This window comes from Xyrauchen texanus, chromosome 1 (assembly GCF_025860055.1).
Source record: "Xyrauchen texanus isolate HMW12.3.18 chromosome 1, RBS_HiC_50CHRs, whole genome shotgun sequence".
NCBI classification, from domain to species: Eukaryota; Metazoa; Chordata; class Actinopteri; order Cypriniformes; family Catostomidae; genus Xyrauchen; species Xyrauchen texanus.
The window spans coordinates 17,301,665-17,319,194 of record NC_068276.1 but is presented as its reverse complement, the minus strand read 5'-3'; the positions used below and the strand labels follow the sequence as shown (position 1 = coordinate 17,319,194).

General features: G+C 36.5%; 2 protein-coding genes across 3 annotated transcripts; one reads left to right on the top strand and one right to left on the bottom strand.

Annotated features, from left to right (window-relative positions):
- Positions 1–1,772: 1,772 nt before the first annotated feature.
- On the bottom strand, positions 1,773–3,469 carry LOC127643933 (uncharacterized). Its single transcript, XM_052126921.1, has 4 exons — positions 3,302–3,469; positions 2,831–2,931; positions 2,565–2,738; positions 1,773–2,412 (listed from the first exon to the last, which is right to left on the bottom strand). The coding sequence occupies exons 1-4, from the start codon at positions 3,378–3,380 to the stop codon at positions 1,960–1,962; spliced, it is 807 nt and encodes a 268-aa protein (XP_051982881.1). The 5' UTR covers positions 3,381–3,469; the 3' UTR covers positions 1,773–1,959.
- Positions 3,470–4,981: 1,512 nt separating this feature from the next.
- Positions 4,982–11,345, top strand: si:ch211-212k18.13 (ubiquitin carboxyl-terminal hydrolase 47). 2 transcript variants are annotated; one of them, XR_007970595.1, is made up of 11 exons: positions 4,982–5,103; positions 5,385–5,492; positions 5,649–5,779; positions 5,901–5,971; positions 6,151–6,276; positions 6,407–6,502; positions 8,046–8,174; positions 8,441–8,569; positions 8,768–8,819; positions 9,625–9,659; positions 9,776–9,872. XR_007970595.1 is itself a non-coding variant. In XM_052126773.1 (11 exons), the coding sequence occupies exons 1-11, from the start codon at positions 5,054–5,056 to the stop codon at positions 10,378–10,380; spliced, it is 1,503 nt and encodes a 500-aa protein (XP_051982733.1). In that variant the 5' UTR covers positions 4,982–5,053; the 3' UTR covers positions 10,381–11,345. The 2 variants fall into 2 exon arrangements, 1 of the variants encoding a protein (XP_051982733.1); XM_052126773.1 differs by having other exon boundaries at positions 8,768–8,790; positions 9,776–11,345.
- Positions 11,346–17,530: the final 6,185 nt, after the last annotated feature.

Genomic DNA, 17,530 nt, shown 5'->3' with positions numbered 1-17,530 from the left:
GTCTATCCCTATTCACTGCTAAATATTGCTGATCCATGAGAGCATTGCGTTCAAAGTCTAAAGTTTGTTATTGATGTAATTTGATCTAATATTTAATCATTTAAAATATGTTACAAATGTATGTAGCTAATGAGAATTCCTGAAATTATCACATTTATTTAGACAAAATACTTATCATTGTCAGTTTTGTTCAAAGTGATTAAATCTCAAGTTTTTCAATAAGTGACAGTATTTGGGGTAAAAGCTTATTTTCGTCTTGTTGTTCCAGACTAGGTTGCTTGTTTCTCTTGCGAGACACTGCTACTGGTATTTCACTCAACCATTAGCACAGAATACTGTAATTTTAAAAAGAACTTTATTAACCGTTCTTTTTTTTTTTCTAACTTATTTTATTTTGTTTTTAACTTTACTAGATCATTGTAAATGGCCCTGCTGTGTGACAAATTAATTTTTAAAAGTACAATAATTTCACTTAGTCTCTAAATACATATTTTATAAAAAATCTCCATACTTGGTGATTGTGAATTAGCCAAATGTGGTTTAAAATATTTAAAAATTAAGTATCAGACACCACAGGACATGTCAAGTGTTTCGTGTCAACTGCCCCAGGGGACATTGTGCTCACCTTTGTATAGGCCTATCAGTATTTAGTCTCAATCAGGCAAAAGTTAGACATATCGAAATATCAAACAAGAGTGGGATAGATCTGCATGATATGCCCGAGCACACTATTTTCAATGTTTCCCTCTGTTAGACAGCAGTGAATGTCATGTTTCTGTACCACATAAGTTGTAATTCATAATTGTGTTATGTTGTGTCAGTAGATATGGGTGTGATCTCCAGTTGCTGCTTCTCTTTTAAGCAGTCGTGGTTATGATGGGAAGGAGCACAGTAATGTCACATTGAGACACAGAATCATTCCCGTAGCAGCCAAACAGAAACCAAAACTAGCTAAAGTAGATTAAGCCGACTTCCTTAATATTTTAGATATGTGCCAGTTTTAATTAGTTTTGTTTGCACCATATCTAATATCTGTGTGCTGACAAATCCATTTGCGTTAGCAGAAACAACTTTTTGTTTACATTTTTTGTTTCTGTTGCATGTTTTCATTATAATTCCAACATTTGTTATTTGATTAGAATAACTGGGTAATTATCCTGTCATATTAGATCCAGGTTAAAAGTTTGATGACAAGAATTCCAAAGACATTCCAAAGAAAGAATGAATGACACACCTTTGTTGTTTTGAGAAACAACTATTTCAATGACATTTGGGGTTCTATACTTTTTGTGTTCGAGTATCAAGATGCACCATGTACTTTAGTTTTAAACAAAGAATAATATTTATATTTCTCCGCTAACCTTTCTCAGCAGCACCAACGGGAACCAAACCAATCACATTTATATTTTGCTTTGTCTAACTTTTATAACATCTGTTATTAAGTTTTACTAGCACCATGTCTGATCTGTTCTGACAAACCAGTTCAAGATTGCATAAACTATTGGGAATTCAAGGGAAATTACATTTCAAATGTATCATGTATCATGTGACAACAGCAAATGTTTACCTGTCATGCATTTGTCTAAGAAATGTCTACCTGTTTCCAAAGCTCATTTAGCTCAGGAGTTATGCCACACCTTTGAACAGCAAAGGACGTTTCTTAGAAACCATGTGACATTTCACAATTTGATCACATCTTCACATACTCTTTCTGCCGCAGTCGTTATCAAATATATACTTTAGTTGATAAGAATTGTTCAATGACCATTTTATTTAGAGGATAAGACATCATTATGAGATAGTGGACAGCAAGGGTACAGAGTTATAGACACTAAGCCTTAACCTTGATTCCTGTTATGAAGTATCAAAGCTTATATGATAAAGAAGGAATATTGTTAATTTGCATATAGCCTAATCACATATTCTTTAAAAAATATAATTTTCTCTTTGTTAAAGGATTTAGTTTCTATTCCAGGATGGAATAGAAGTCTGCCGTGGTGCAACACCACCTGAACAGGCAATAAAGTGCCTGCTTGTTTGTAAGCATACTTGAGTGAGTTTCAGGCAGACAAAGCAGAATTCAACCCTGCAACGATTACATGTGATATTCTTGCAACCCGTTGTGTCATGCTCCACAAGATTTCCACAAGTGGGGCAAGCACGCAAGGAGGGACAGCTCACATTGTTAACAGCAGGAAGTGTTACATTATGACATTTCGACAACTTTTCGACGTCAGGATTGGTGCAGCCGGCGTTGTCACAGTGGTCAGAACGAGGGCCTGGACCTTTCCACTTGCTCATACACTGCCAGCAGAACTGAAGTGTCTGGCCACTCTCAGCCGTGCAGATTGTACAAATGACACAGAGGTTGGTAAGGTCAGATCTCTCGATAAACGTCTGACAGCCAGGACACTGGAGGTAAACAGATAGCAAAGTTACCATTAATTCATAACATTTTAAAATAAGTTTTATATATATATATATATATATATATATATATATATATATATATATATATATATATATATATATATATCTCTTATGCAATGAAGCAAGGCACACACTGTTTTGTGTTCACAGTACTCAGCCGCAGCCAGGGCAGCCATTGTCTCTTCAAAATGGCTTTGCTCCTCTTGTGTCAATACAGCCAACCTCCGCACCTCCACATAGGGCCATTCGGCATTGCACTTCTGTGTTGTTCCATCCTTAAGTGCGGGGCACATGAACTTGTGCTGCCCCTGAGAATGAAGGAGAAAAGACACATTTGCTGCTGTAATGGCTCTGATTCACATTATTGTATGTGCATGTTAACCTGCTGTGATTATTTTACCTGATCAAGGAGGCTACGACACCACCCGGTCAGTGACTCTGGAGAGACAGCATGGCCACATGACATCTCAGCTCGAAGAATATTTGGGTCATCATCCAGGGCTGAAAGTACATCACTTGATTGATCATGAAAAATGGTCATGCCTTCTTGAAAATTCAACAAAATAATTCTGCATAATCTGATTATAATAAAAAATGTACATTCTCTTTAGGTTCTAATTTTTATAACCATCATGTAACATTATCTAATCGGTTTTTCTTTCTTTAGGTTTTATTTTATAAACATAGACTACACTTCCCAGAACGTTGATTTGAGTTTTAAGTGGAACAACATAAAATCAACCTTTACAGAACGTACTTTAAATATTTCTTATTATTTATTTTTTTAGGTTTTATTCTATACATTATTCAATTATGATATCAAATGTTTTATTTTATAGACGCGATGCTGCTTAATTAACAGAAAGCATACTTATATCATCTTGGCGCGAGACAAACTTCAGTGTGGTGTCTCGCGGATCGTAGAGCTTGTCTTCCTGCTGTTCCGTCATTGCTGTTTCTCTATCTCCAGTCGGTTTTAAAATGAGCCGGATGATAGCTGTGTTTCGCTTTCTTTTAAGTATGTCACGTGTCTTCTCGATTGCAACATGGGGTAATCACAGACCATGTCTGAAAATAAAAAAACTATTATGTAAATAAACAAGTGTATGGTAGGCCTACTTTTTGTGGGCTATTATATGTGATAAAGGAAAAAAAAATATGTACAGTATATACATATATACAAGAAAGTGGTGTAATACTCAAAAAGCAAAGACATTAGTTAAGTATTTATAATTACATCTCATTAAAAGAAAAATATTTTTATCCTTCTGCCCACGTCACTATACAGTGAAAGTCAGAAGTTTACACACACACTTAGGTTGAAGTTATTAAAACTCTTTTTTTTTTTTTTTTTAACCGCTCCAAAGTAAAATATTAAGGCTAATCTTCGAAGGAGGGCGTTGCACTTCGCAAACTAAATAAAAGAAACTGAAACCTAACTTTATAATATCGCGGGGCTTTTGCAGTAGCCTATAGCCAAACAAATTGTTCAAACCGTTCTCTTAAAATGGGAAAGATTTACCAGATCATGGTGGTTGGAATAAAAGGAGAGAAAAAAACTATTGATGTTGCCAATTCTGAGGAAGAGTTCAACAAAATGACTGTTTTGGAATTCAAAAGGAAAGTTGCAGATAGATTGCCGGGTCAAGCAGGTGAGGGTGAACTTTGAGCGTCTCAAACACACGCACTTAAATATATTGCGTGCTCTGGTTGTAATTAGTTTTTGTTTTTATTTTTTAGAAAAAGGCTATTGTTTTAACCTTTGATTGGTTTAACACTAGGGGATGATCCATCGTCTCTGAGACTGCTCTACACTGATAAACAGCTAGATGACAGTGACACGTTTTCATCCCAACAAATTAAAGACCGCTCCACTCTCTTCCTGGTCTTGCGCCTTCCCGGAGGATCACAAACATCATGCTGATGCTGTCTGTCGGAACCAAGTCCACTTCCAGCATCTCGTCGACAAAAACATTTTAACCAGATATGTTTCTATAATATTATTATTATTTACAATACTATTGTAATAAATACATTCATGATTTTATTGAAAGCTCTTCGCTGGAGACATTGAGGCATGACCTTCTGTAAAGCTGCATTGACTCTTGTGTTATGTGAACTGTGAAAAGCGCTATACAAATAAAAATGTCTGGCATTGACATGGAAATGGGGACACTGGGGAATAAACTGATAACTTTGTCACGAAAAGTCTCTCTCGTTTTCTTGCAGCCTTTTATGAACTAAAATGCAGAATACAATATATATATGACTATCAACCAGAAAACATTAGGTTACACCAACAGTGTGGCTTCAGTCGTAGTCCTGGCTGAAAGAAAGAAAGAAAGCCAATCTTAATTATTTGATATGAAGAATTGTTGTTGCATAATATAGTTGTCCCATAACTTATAGGCTTTTTGTTATCAAATTGTCAATGTACAAAATGTGAAATAATACAAACAAAATGGTCAATTTCTTAAAGATCTGTGTAATTTCCTGTAGGCTACACTTGACAGTTTCCCTCGTGACATCAACAAAATACACTAAATCGAAAGTAAAAGCTATAACTTGCCAGGGGAAAGTTGGAAATGCTATGTAGGACAAATTTATAGCTTAGTAGAGTATCATGAGGAGTCCTGTGCTGCATCGTTCACTTGAATCTGGTTTTTCCGACAGGTGGGTTGACTAAATAAAACATCACCACCACTCATAAAACGTTTTAAGTAGGCCTATTTTGACATGTTTGTGCTTATTGCGTGATGTGGCCGATATTCAGGCCTTATCAGTTATTCTATTTCTAACTTTGGTGAAACTTTTTGTTCCTTTCAGAGAGATTACCGTCAGAAAAACACGAACAGCATATTAAATGTTTAACGTGCCCCGCGGTTTTGTTTAGTATATGTATTTATATAACGAACTGTCTTTCTACGTGTGACGTAAGTTATTTACGCTTTCAGGACCGAAGTCCAATTTAATGGCCTGAAAAACCAAGGTGCCACCTGCTACTTGAACGCAGTATTGCAATGTCTTTTCATGACCCAAGAATTCAGACATGAAGTGGAGAGGTAATCATCATCATCATCATCAACAACAACAACATTATTATTAATATTATCAGCCTATTATTATTATTATGGCTCCTGCTGCTGTACTTGCCTTCCTTTATTTAGCTCTCCTTCTTTAATGGACAACTTTAATGACATTTTGACTGATCACTTTAGTTATGAGCCAGACCCAGCAGAAGACTGTGGTGAGGACAATCTTTTGCTACAACTTCAGAAGCTGTTTAGACAGCTCTCTGAAAATGTTGCCACGAGTGAAGGAATAACCCGATGTCTCGGTATAAGAAATGGTGGGTCCTTTATTTTATTTATTATTATTTTTATACTTATTTCAACAAATTTGATTTTAAAGTATGATGAACTATCCAAGGAGGGAACTCAATGATAACTGAATGTTTTTTGCTAATCAAGTTTATGAGCAACAAGATGCAGTGGAGTATTATCGGAAACTGTTAAAGACAGTGGGGACACCTGCCTCAAAGGTAGGCTATTTGTCACATAACATTTAGTCATTTTCTACAATTTACATTATACAGAGTCTCTGATATCATGATTGATCTGTTACAAACATACAAAAATGTAATAAGTAGGCCTGTTATAGGCTATAAGCCCATAGCCTAATTACCAGCATTTTAAACACTGCACATTGTATTTGTTCCAGGTCTTTGAAGGGAAAATGAGCAACATAACTAAATGTTGTATATGTGGCAATGAAAACAAGGAAACCAACCCCTTCATCTCAGTACTTCTGTCCATCGATGTTGGAAACAATGAGAAGTATAATGTGGTAGGAATAGCTAATTGTGTCAAACAGACCATATACAAAACTAAATATATGTTTTGCTAAGTATGCTAATACATGTATTTTGTTGCTAGCCACCCCTAAAACTGCATGGTCTGTTTTTCTGACCCTATAGGAAAAAGGTTTGGAGATCTTCTTCAAACATTCTAAACTAGAGGAGGATGACTGGATGTATTGTGATGAATGTGACCAAAAAACAGAAACACACACTGTGAGTAATTGATCAATATCACATCCACCACCCCCACAGACAGTCTATGATTACTAAACAGATGTATCATCTGAATTATAATGACATACTTACAGTTGAAGTCAGAAGTTTACAAACTCTGTGGTTGAAGTCATTAAAACACATTTTTAACCACTCCACATGCAGATTTAATATTAGCAAACTATAGTTTTGGCAAGTCGTTTTGACGTCTATTTTGCGCCCGACACAAGTCATTTTTCCAACAATTGTTTACAGACAGATTATTTAATTTTTAATTGACTATATCTCAATTCCAGTGTGTCAGAAGTTTACATACACTAAGTTAACTGTACCTTTAAGCAGCTTGGAAAATTCCAGAAAACGTGTCAAGCCTGATTGGAGGTGTACTTGTGGATGTATTTTAAGGCATACCTTTAAACTCAGTGCCTCTGTGCTTAACTTCATGGGAAAATCAAAAGAAATCAGCCAAGTCCTCCAAAAAATTGTGGACTTCCACAATCTGGTTCATTCTTGGGAGCAATTTCCAAATGCCTGAAGGTAATGTTCATCTGTAAAAACAATAGTACGCAAATATAAACACCATGGGACCACGCAGCCATCATACCATTCAGGATGGAGACACATTGTGTCTCCTAGAGATGAATGTAGTTTGGTGCAAAAAGTGTAAATCAATCCCAGAACAACAGCAAAGGACCTTGTGAAGATGTTGGAGGAAACAGGTAGACAAGTATCTATATCCACAGTAAAACGAGTCATATATCGTCATAACCTGAAACTCTGCTCAGTAAGGAAGAAGCCACTGCTCCAAAACCGCCATAAAAAAGCCAGACTACAGTTTGCAAGTGCACATGGGGACAAAGATATTTATTTTTGGAGAAATGTCCTCTGGTCTAATAAAACAAAAATGTAACTGTTTGGCCATAATGACCATCATTATGCTGCTGGAGGGACTGGTGCACTTCATAAAAATAGATGGCATCATGAGGAAGGATTATGTGAATATATTGAAGCAACATCTCAAGACATCATCCAGGAAGTTAAAGCTCAGTCGCAAATGGGTCTTCAAAATACCTCCAAAGATGTGGAAAAATGGCTTAAAGACAGCAAAGTCAAGGTATTGGAGTGGCCATCACAAAGCCCTGACCTCAGTCTGATAAATTGTTTGGGGCAGAACTGAAAAAGCGTGTGTGAGCAAGGAGGCCTACAAACCTGACTCAGTTACACCAGTTCTGTCTGGAGGAATGGAACAAAATTCCAGCAACTTCTTGTGAGAAATACTAACAACGTGTAGACTTGTAAACTTCTAAGCCACTGGAAATGTGACTATTATTCTTAGACATTTCACATTCTTAAAATTAAGAAGTGATTCTAACTGGACTAAGACAGGGAAAGGTTTCTACGATTAAATGTCAGGAATTGTAAAAAACTGAGTTTAAATGTATTTGGTTAAAATGTAGGCAAACCTTTGACCTCAATTGTATATATGATACATGTGCTATTTTAAATAACACAGCTATTTTGTTTCCATTTGGTTTTATCCTAGTGGAGTGAAATAGATGAGTATCCAACTGTTCTCACTCTGCATCTGAAGCGCTTTGACTTTGATTACATGCAGATGAGATACATGAAAAATGAATGTTCACTGGATGTTCCTCCCAGTCTACACATTAAGGTACCGCTAAAAACTGTAAAAAAAAAAACTTTTTCTACCTGATCTAACACTAAAATCAGTTTTGTTGGTGTACCCTTATGTATTCAGGTTGATTAAGTGACGTTAAATCATATTTTTGACTTAAATAAAACCAGTTAATTTGGATGCTACCAAATGAAGCACATTTTTAGGTTACCTTTATTTTCAGTGGATAAAAGCCCTATTTAAAATCAATAATATAAAATCGCCTCTAATTTTATTGTATTTTTGTACTTTATTTTCTGCAGGATTATAAATACAATCTTTATGCCGTTATTAACCATAGGGGTGGATACAGTGGTGGACACTACGATGCTCTCATCAGACCTTATCAAAATCAGAAATGGTATTGTTTTGATGACAGCACTGTAACAGAGGTACATCTTTTGATTATGACATGTTTTTGACTTGAATCAAACCAGTTCATTTAGATCTTACCACATTAAGAATATTTTTAGGTTAACATTTTTTCATTGTGTCCAGATGATACATTTAAATTCTAGTTGCATCTTGATTTAAATGGAAATCAGCATATAATTAAAATTTATATGAATTGGATGTCAATTTTTTTACAGATGTCAAAATCATCACTGCAAGAGTGAGTGCTGTTTTATCTCTCATGACTCGGTATAGTGTCAGAAAATATTACTCCTATAAAAACCTTAAAGGGATATTTCACCTAAAAATGTAAATTCTCTCACTATTTACTCACCCTCATGCAATCCCAAATATTTATCAATTTCTTTCTTTTACAAAACACAAACAAAGATTTTTAGAAGAATATCTCAGCTCTGTAGGTCCATACAATGCAAGTGAATGGTGACCAGAACTTTGAAGATCCAAGAAGTTCATAAAGGCAGAAAAAATGTAATCCATAAACCTCCAGTGGTTTAATCCATGTATACAGATGCAATGTAATACATTTGGGGTTAAAACAGACCAAAATGTAACTCCTATTTCACTGTACATCTTGCCATTGCAGTCTCTAGGCACAATCATGATTTTAAGCTCGATTACACTTCCTAGTGCTTGACGCATGCGTAGAGCAGTAGATGTGCTGTAGGAAGTGAAATCAAGCTTGAAATCATGATTGCCAAGACTGCTGATTTTGTGAAAAAGGAGTAATATTTTAGCCTGTTCTCACCTAAAATCAATTGGACCACTTCAGAAGACATAGATTTAACTACTGGAGTCTAAGTTTTTGGAATTGGATTATTTTTATGCCTTTATGTTCTTTTTGGTTCTCAAAGATCTGGTCACCATTAATTTGTATTGAATGGACCTACAGAGCTGAAATATTCTTCTAAAAATCTTCATTTGTGTTCTGCTGAAGAAAGTCATACACATCTGGGATGGCGTGAGGGTGAGTAAATGATGAGATAATTGTTATTTTTGGGTGAACTATTCCTTTAATATTTTCTTTCTTTGGCAGCTCAAGACTACCATACATGCTAATGTACAGGAAAGGTAAGTTAAGAAATATTTTCACTCAACATTTTCAGATTTTGCTTTATCAGTCACATTTTTGGAAGAAATAGATAAAAGAAAATACTGTCAATAATGTATATATTAAATTTATTTAGAAGAAACAGGTAAAGAGTTGAGACTTACCAGCATCATTCCGCAACATCTGAGGATCCTTCTGCTAGGGCCATCAAGGTCTGGGAAAAGTACAGTAGGCAACCTCATTCTTGGTGTGAATTACTTTCTTTGCAAGCATGGTTCAAAAACTGTGACCAAAGAGTCCACGAAAAAGACAGTTAAAAATGTCACTGTAGTAGACACTCCAAATCTCTTTTCCCTCACCCAATCAAGCTGGGAGAAGGAATTAAATAGATGCATTGAGTTATCCCACCCTGGCCCCAATGTGATTCTCTGGGTAACAAAAATTTCCAAGTTTAGTGGTCATCAGCAAGGTCTTTTTCATACCATTAAAAAACGACTAGGTTCAGGGACCACAAAACACATGATGGTTGTCTTCACAAATGGCAAAGAGCTTAAAAGGCTCAGGCAACCCATTCACACATTCCTTTCCAATTGTGAAAAGCTAAAAAAAGTGGTTCGTATTTGTCAGGATAGGTACCATGTCATTGACACAAGTGATGTAAATAGCAATCAGATCCCAGAGTTGGTTGACAAACTTGACAAGATGGTGACAGAAAACAATGGTAGCCACTGGAAATTTTGAAGAGGCATTGCACAAAAAAGCAAAGAAAAAAGTCCCCAAGAGGAAGTAGAGAAAGAATAAAATATTAAAGGGATAGTTCACCCAAAAATGAGAATTCACTCATCATTTACTCACCCTCATGCCATCCCTGATTGAAGCTCCAAAAATCAAAGGCAGCATAAAAGTGTTTAAATCCATGTCTTCAGAAGTGATATGATAGGTGTGGGTGAGAAACAGATCAATATTTAAGTCCTTTTTTACTATAAATTTCCACCTTTGACCAGCCCCAACAAGTAGGTGCAGGACAAAATGCAAATTGCCAAAAAAACGAAAGTGATAGTGGAGATTTATAGTAAAAAAAGGACTTAAATATTGATCTGTTTCTCACCTATACCTATCATAGCACTTCAGAAGACATGGATTTAACCACTGGATTTGAATGGATTTCTTTTATGCTGACTTAGTGTGGTTTTTGGACTTTAAAAGTTCTGGTCAACACTCTGAGATATGCTTTAAAAAATCTTTGTGTTCAGCAGATGAAAGAAAGTCATTAACATCTGGGATGGCATGAGTGAGAGTAAATTATGAGAAAATTCTCATTTTTGGGTGAACTATCCCTTTAAGCCTGATTTGCATCTGTAGATAAGAGAACAAATATTTAATGTCTTGCAGACAAAATTAAAGTGTTCAAGTGTAATGTGTACAAACACTGACATACTGTGAGTTATACAGTATAAGAAAGATGAAATAGTTTGAATATTCAGAATCACTAAATGTTTTTAATTTTATTCTGTTATTGGGTTTCAGCTGTTATATTAAGTGTTTAATGATAATATTACAATTGTGCAATTGCCTTTGTTCCATGTTGTGTCACTTACATATTCTTCAACACTACAATTATTCTAATTAGTCAATTATAATAGTTTAATCTAATACATTTTCTTTATTTTCCATTGCAATTTTTGTACATTGTTTTAAGTGTATATTGTCATTTGGGTTCTTCATATAAAAAGTAACATATCACAATCAAAAACTTAATAAAAGCACTTGTTAAAATGTTTTGTAAAAGTTGTAACTGAAAATAAACAACATAAGCATAAAACATCTGTGATGCTTTATCAAGAAACATGAAACAAATCCTTGCCATATGTTTGAAGTTGATGACAGAAGAAACCTTGATGCTTTTTAAATTCTGTCTTTTTCTCCTCCTGAGTCCTCACTACCACTTACTGGCTTGTTCACAAACATGACTGCTGATATTGTTGACATTACCTTACACATTCATGTCTTTCCCATGTTGCCCCATCATCTTGTGTGCATGTGGCAAGTGCCAAATATAATGTTCAATGCAAACTGGCACTCGGGTCTTGGTAACCTGCTATGTATGGATGGGAATTAAGGCAAGAATTACACGTGCAATTATACACTTTTGAGCAGCTGTTGCACATTTTGACTAATGATCAAGCTTCATCATCAAATATAAACATGGAATACACAGGACATTTAATTTGTAACTGTATTGGAATACAGTTACTTATATTTATATTTTAAATACGTAATCCCATTACATGTATTCCGTTACTCCCCAACCCTGTTCATATGGCACTGTCAATCACTGCATAAGAATATATAAGCAGCAGCTTAATCATTCCTGTCACGCTTCTTTCGACATTCTTCCCCCAAATAATTGCCACCTAAATATCTACTATTTCTGCTTTATTAACTAACTCTTTTTATTTAATTATTACAAGAGGGACAAGTCTCATGCTTAAAGGTGCTTTAAGCAACATTTTTGTTAAAGGAGTCATAATCTGATGAATCACATTTTTATAATCTTTCAACATACAAGAGGTCATATTACTAAAAAAACATACGGTAAGTTTCAGAACTCAAAACTTCCTCCTTACTCCAAAGAGTATTTGTTGAAACCAAGCTTCTAAAATGACACATTTTCTACTTCTGCCTAGTAGTGGTGAGCAGTGAGATGGCAAGGAGAGAGCAAGTCAGACAACAGCAGAGAGCCAATCATAATAGCGGGCGTTTCCTGTAAAGTCTTAAAGGAGAAACAGCACCAAAACCAAGCGGTTCTGACAGAGGTTCAGAATGATCATGTTTTATAAATATATGTGCAAATGTTTTTTATTAATATTAAAAGTGACCTTCAAGGAACATTTCGAAATAATAAACAGGCATGTCATGACCACTTTAAATGCCAACCAGAAAATGTCCCTATTCTCAAACCAGTCTCTATAACAGTGCTGTACAATGTTTTTATTTTTTTTACATTAAAACTTTCAAGATTAGATAAACACATGGTAAAAAGAATATATATTTAAAAGAAGAAAAAAAAACAGGTAAAAAAAACTAAAAACAGGTAAAATATCATATAATGTTTAGTTGTTGTGTTTTTGTCACGATTCCCTGGTTGTCTGCCCTGTGTTTTCCGTGACACCATCACCATGTTTCTCTGTCACGATTCCCTGGTTGTCTGCCCCGTGTTTTCCGTGTCACTGTCACCATGTTTCCCGGTCCTCAACACTCTGTCATTGTTAGGACCTGAATGTCGTTTGTGATCATCCTGTGTCTGTGCATTTAAACCCTGCTGTTTCTCCATTCCCCTGTCGATCGTTGATGTTAGTGGATGCTTGTTTTGCCTGTTTTCCCGTTGGATGTCTTCCGTGTTTTTGTTTTGTTTTTTCCCATTGTGGATATTTAATTTGTTCCTGTCTTGTTTGTTGTTTTTTCATCTTTCAATAAAAAACCCACTGCATTTAGATCCCTGCCCCTCGTCTGCCTTCACCTGCTCAGCATTACAGTTTTCAATTTAGCAAAGGGTGAATATATTTTAGAAGCCACTACTTTTTGTTTTTGATAGCATTTTTTAATACTGTCCCAACTTTTAATACTGTCCCAACTTTTTGGGAATTGGGGTTGTATATACGTATATACACATCATTATAAATAATTCTATTTTTTATAATTATAATTTTTGTTTCTTTTCTGAAAGAGAAGTTTCATTTTTTATTTCTTGACAAATGTCATGTTTACAGCTAATCATTTTCCATACCTGTGAAATGTTGTATACTCCACAGCTCTCTGGAAACTACAAGCAAGAGCAGTGAAATACATTATATTCATAATTATTAGTATTTATTTATTACAGTTTCTGTCTAATCAATGGGTGCATGTGAGTGTAGGTGTAATTATTTACTCAATCTCATGTTGGTCCAAACCCATATGCTGTTATATTTGTTATGTGGAACATAAAAGGAGAATTTTAAGGTCTATGCTTTTTTTCTAATTTTTACATTTGCACGCCATATTCTTTCACTATGTCATGCGAAATTTAACAACATCTGCAGTATAGTACTGCCAACTTCTCACAGTGCCTGGAGTAGTAAAGATGCTAGCACAGAAGAGAGTCTGTTTTGTTTTGTAAATTAAGTGCAGTAGTTTTGGCTGATTGAAGAGCAGATGCACTGCAGTGTCTTAATTGTGTTAGCTGGAAGGCCAGCCAACAGAGCATTGCAGTAATCCAGTCTTGAAATTACCAGACCTTGTACAAGGAGCTGTGTAGCATTTTCAGACAGGAACAATCTGATTTTCCTGATGTTGTTTCCTGGGCTGATATGTCAGAGGGTCATCAGGCTGGAAAGACAGGTGAAGCTGCGTATCATCTGCGTAGCAGTGGTAGGAAAAGCCATGTGTCTCAATGACTGGTCCAAGTGATGTTGTGTACATCGAGAAGAGGAGGGGTCCAAGCACTGATTTTTGAGGATATCCAGTGGTCAGCTGGTGTCTTGTACATCTCTCCTCTCTAGGAGAACTTGAAGGTTCTGCCAGTGAGATATGACTCAAACCATCCAAGCGCAGTTCCTGTGATGCCCAGGTCAGAGAGAGTGGACAGGAGGATCTTTTGGTTCACTGTATCAAAGGCAGCAGATAAGTCAAGGAGTCTGAGGAGGGATGATTTCGAGTAAGCTTTCGCCAGTTGCAGGGTTTCAGCTACTGACAAGAGGTCAGTCTCTGTTGAGTGTCCTTTTTTGAAGCCAGACTGATGTCTATTGAGTAGATTGATCTGTGAAAGAAAAGCAGGCAACTGATTGAATATAACCATCGCAAGAGTTTTAGACAGGAAGGGTAGGAGAGAGACCAGTCTGTAGTTGTCGACTTCTGTGGGATTGTGTTGTTTTTTTTAAACAGTGGGGTTACTCAAGCCTGCTAGAATGTATTTGGAAAGCTTCCAGTTGTGAGAGATGCATTGATAATGTGTGGAAGAAAACAGAGGAAAACAGAGGATGGGATGTTGGAGGAGAGTAGCAATTGTCACAAAGATTCAACAATCTGATCAAGTTCCGGCTTGATTTATGGCAGTAATGACATGATATTCAAAAGATGTGTAATTGGGGCCTGGGCAGCTCAGTGGTAAAGATGCTGACTACCACCCCTGAAGTCACTAGTTCGAATCCCAGAGTGAGTGACTCCAGCTGGGTCTCCTAAGCAACCAAATTGGTCTGGTTGCTAGGGAGGGTAGAGTCACACAGGGTAACCTCCTTGTGATCGCTATAATGTTGTTTGCTCTTGGTGGGGCACGTGGTGAAGCCTCCACATGTGCTATATCTCTGCGGTAATGCACTCAACAAGCCATGCGATAAGATGCAAAAAAACAAAACAATAACCTGTGTTATTGCAGAGTGAAGTGAATTCCAGCAAACTGGTTCCCCACCCAGTCAGACAAAAGGTGTGGGTGAAAGTGAAGTCAGTTGAGGGAGTTGCAGTGTTAAAATATTGAGTTTTGACTGACTGGCAAAGGTCGGAATGAAGTCAGCTTTGTTTCTTGCAGTTCCACAGTCCAGCAGAGATGGGGAGGGTCTGTGGAGAGGCAGTGCTTAGTGACCTAAGGTGCTCTGGTGTGCATAGTCTACAGCGTGTGCTTGTAGATTTTCACCTACCTGAGACATCAGTAATGCACTGAAAACACAGCATGAGTAGAATAAAGAATAACTATGAGGGAAAAAGAGTGAAGGGACAAAACTTAGCGTCGTGGACAGGTAGACTCGCAGGTCTTAACCCAAGATAGGTCTTCACATGAAGAGGGCTGCACACAAGGGCTGCTGCTACAGTTCTCTCTCTACTTAAGTACTAATTGATGTACAGCTTAGTACCACAAATTAGCAACTCAAAGTCAAAAAGTGTCAAAAGCCTGAACTGAAGCAGGACAGCCCAAAAAAAAAAAAAAAAAAAAGATTTAGTCATTATGTACTCAATTTCATATCGGTCCAAACCCATATGTTGTTCTGTTGAACATAAAAGATCTTTGCTTTTCAAACAGCCTCCCAATGGCCAAGGCTGGAACTACAGTCACGCACCGTATTCTTTTACTTATGGTCCAAATTTGAATGGATATGGTGTAAAAGACACAGCGCCTACAATTATTGGAAATATTTGAATAATAATTACATTAATGCTAATTAATTAATAAAAACATACCCTAAACCTAAACACTACCTAAACACTTGTAGTATCAAAAGTAGTATCTCACTATCCAGAGATCAAAAGGGATGTGACATCGAAGGAACTGAACGGGCGATTTTTGGGGCATGAACATTTGCGCCATGGTGGCGCTTGTACGAAATTAGGCGCATTGTGAAAAAATAGCTTTTTCCCATGTGATCATGTTGACTATCAAGGCCTATAAACAGGCCCGGTTCCAGATCAGAATCACTGAGGGTGCTCCTGAAAATAGTGGGGGTGCTCTGTATAAAGTGGAGATGTATCGTAATGACAATTTTTTTTTTAAATATATAAAATCATGTTTAAATGCTACAAAACAATGTAAATAACAGTTATTTATGAACAAAACATTTATTGCTTTGGTTTTTTCGTGATCTGTCGCTGAAAATGACAGTAAAATGCTGCGCGTGCAGATTATAACACTGATTTGCACAATCATACACGTTTATAAGTTTTGATGCAGCAATTGTGATCACAAACTGCAGGGATTTTAGTGTGTTTGCAGGTATTCAGGAAAATCTGCATGCCAATTTACAGTATAAGACTTACATATTCAATTGAGCAGAGGTGTGCAATTATTTTGGTACAGGGGGCACATCCACTATTAAGTAGTCATGAAAGAGAGAAGATAAAAAGTTTTACATAATTACATAATCTTTTAATCCCAGAAGTAGAGGTGCACTCATTTTCTGAAGTGTTTTCTGATGGGACCATTCTGCAATTGCTTGAAGTTTTGCTGCTACATTTCTATCACATGTTATTAAAATTGAATTAAGACGGAGTATAATTATTAATTGCTTATTTTACCATACTTCAAATGCAGTCCTAATTTAGTATTCAATTTAACACTCTACATTAGGAGTCCGGTTTAAAAGTATCCTGCTTGTTTGGAGTTTTTTCACACTGCTTTGGCAACAATTAGAAAGCCACTTCAAGTGGTTTCACCGTAATACGGTGGCCGAGAGAGCTCAACGTGCTGCACCCTAAAGAAGACGCATGCAAATAGAAAAAAACGCATGCAAATAAAAAAACACCCGCAAATTAAGAAAACATCTTCATCAGTTTCACAACACACGTGTGCTCCAAATACTCACAACACAACCAAATACAGAAACGCGCTGCAAAAGCTCACAACACAACCAAATACAGAAACGCGCTGCAAAAGCTCACAACACAACCAAATACAGAAACGCGCTGCAAGTAACACAGACCACAACGGAAATGTTTCCGGGGGAACCAAATAAGTGACGAACCCGGCTGGGACGTGCTTATTGCACGTGAGCATCCCTATGCCCTACTCCCTTCGAAGGGCAGACGGCAGAGCTCTTCAAGTGGGACTTTGGAGTGAGCATGGCACTAGTGTGCCATTTATGTAGCCGTTTGGAACGCACTTGAGGAAGGGAGCAATGAAAGACAACTTCCAACGTAATTATTTTCACCTGGGATGTTCCCATGACAACGCAGCACGTTGTCCATCAGCTGAATAGCTGTTCTGAGGACAGAAATATAATGCTGTTAACATAACGGTTGCAAATAAATTTATTTTTACTTTACAAAAAAACTGTTAAAATATGCGTTTTATATATCCGTTATATATCTGTGTGTCAGTGTCTCAACTTTAAAACATTGGACCCTACGTTACCTAGACCTTCTTATG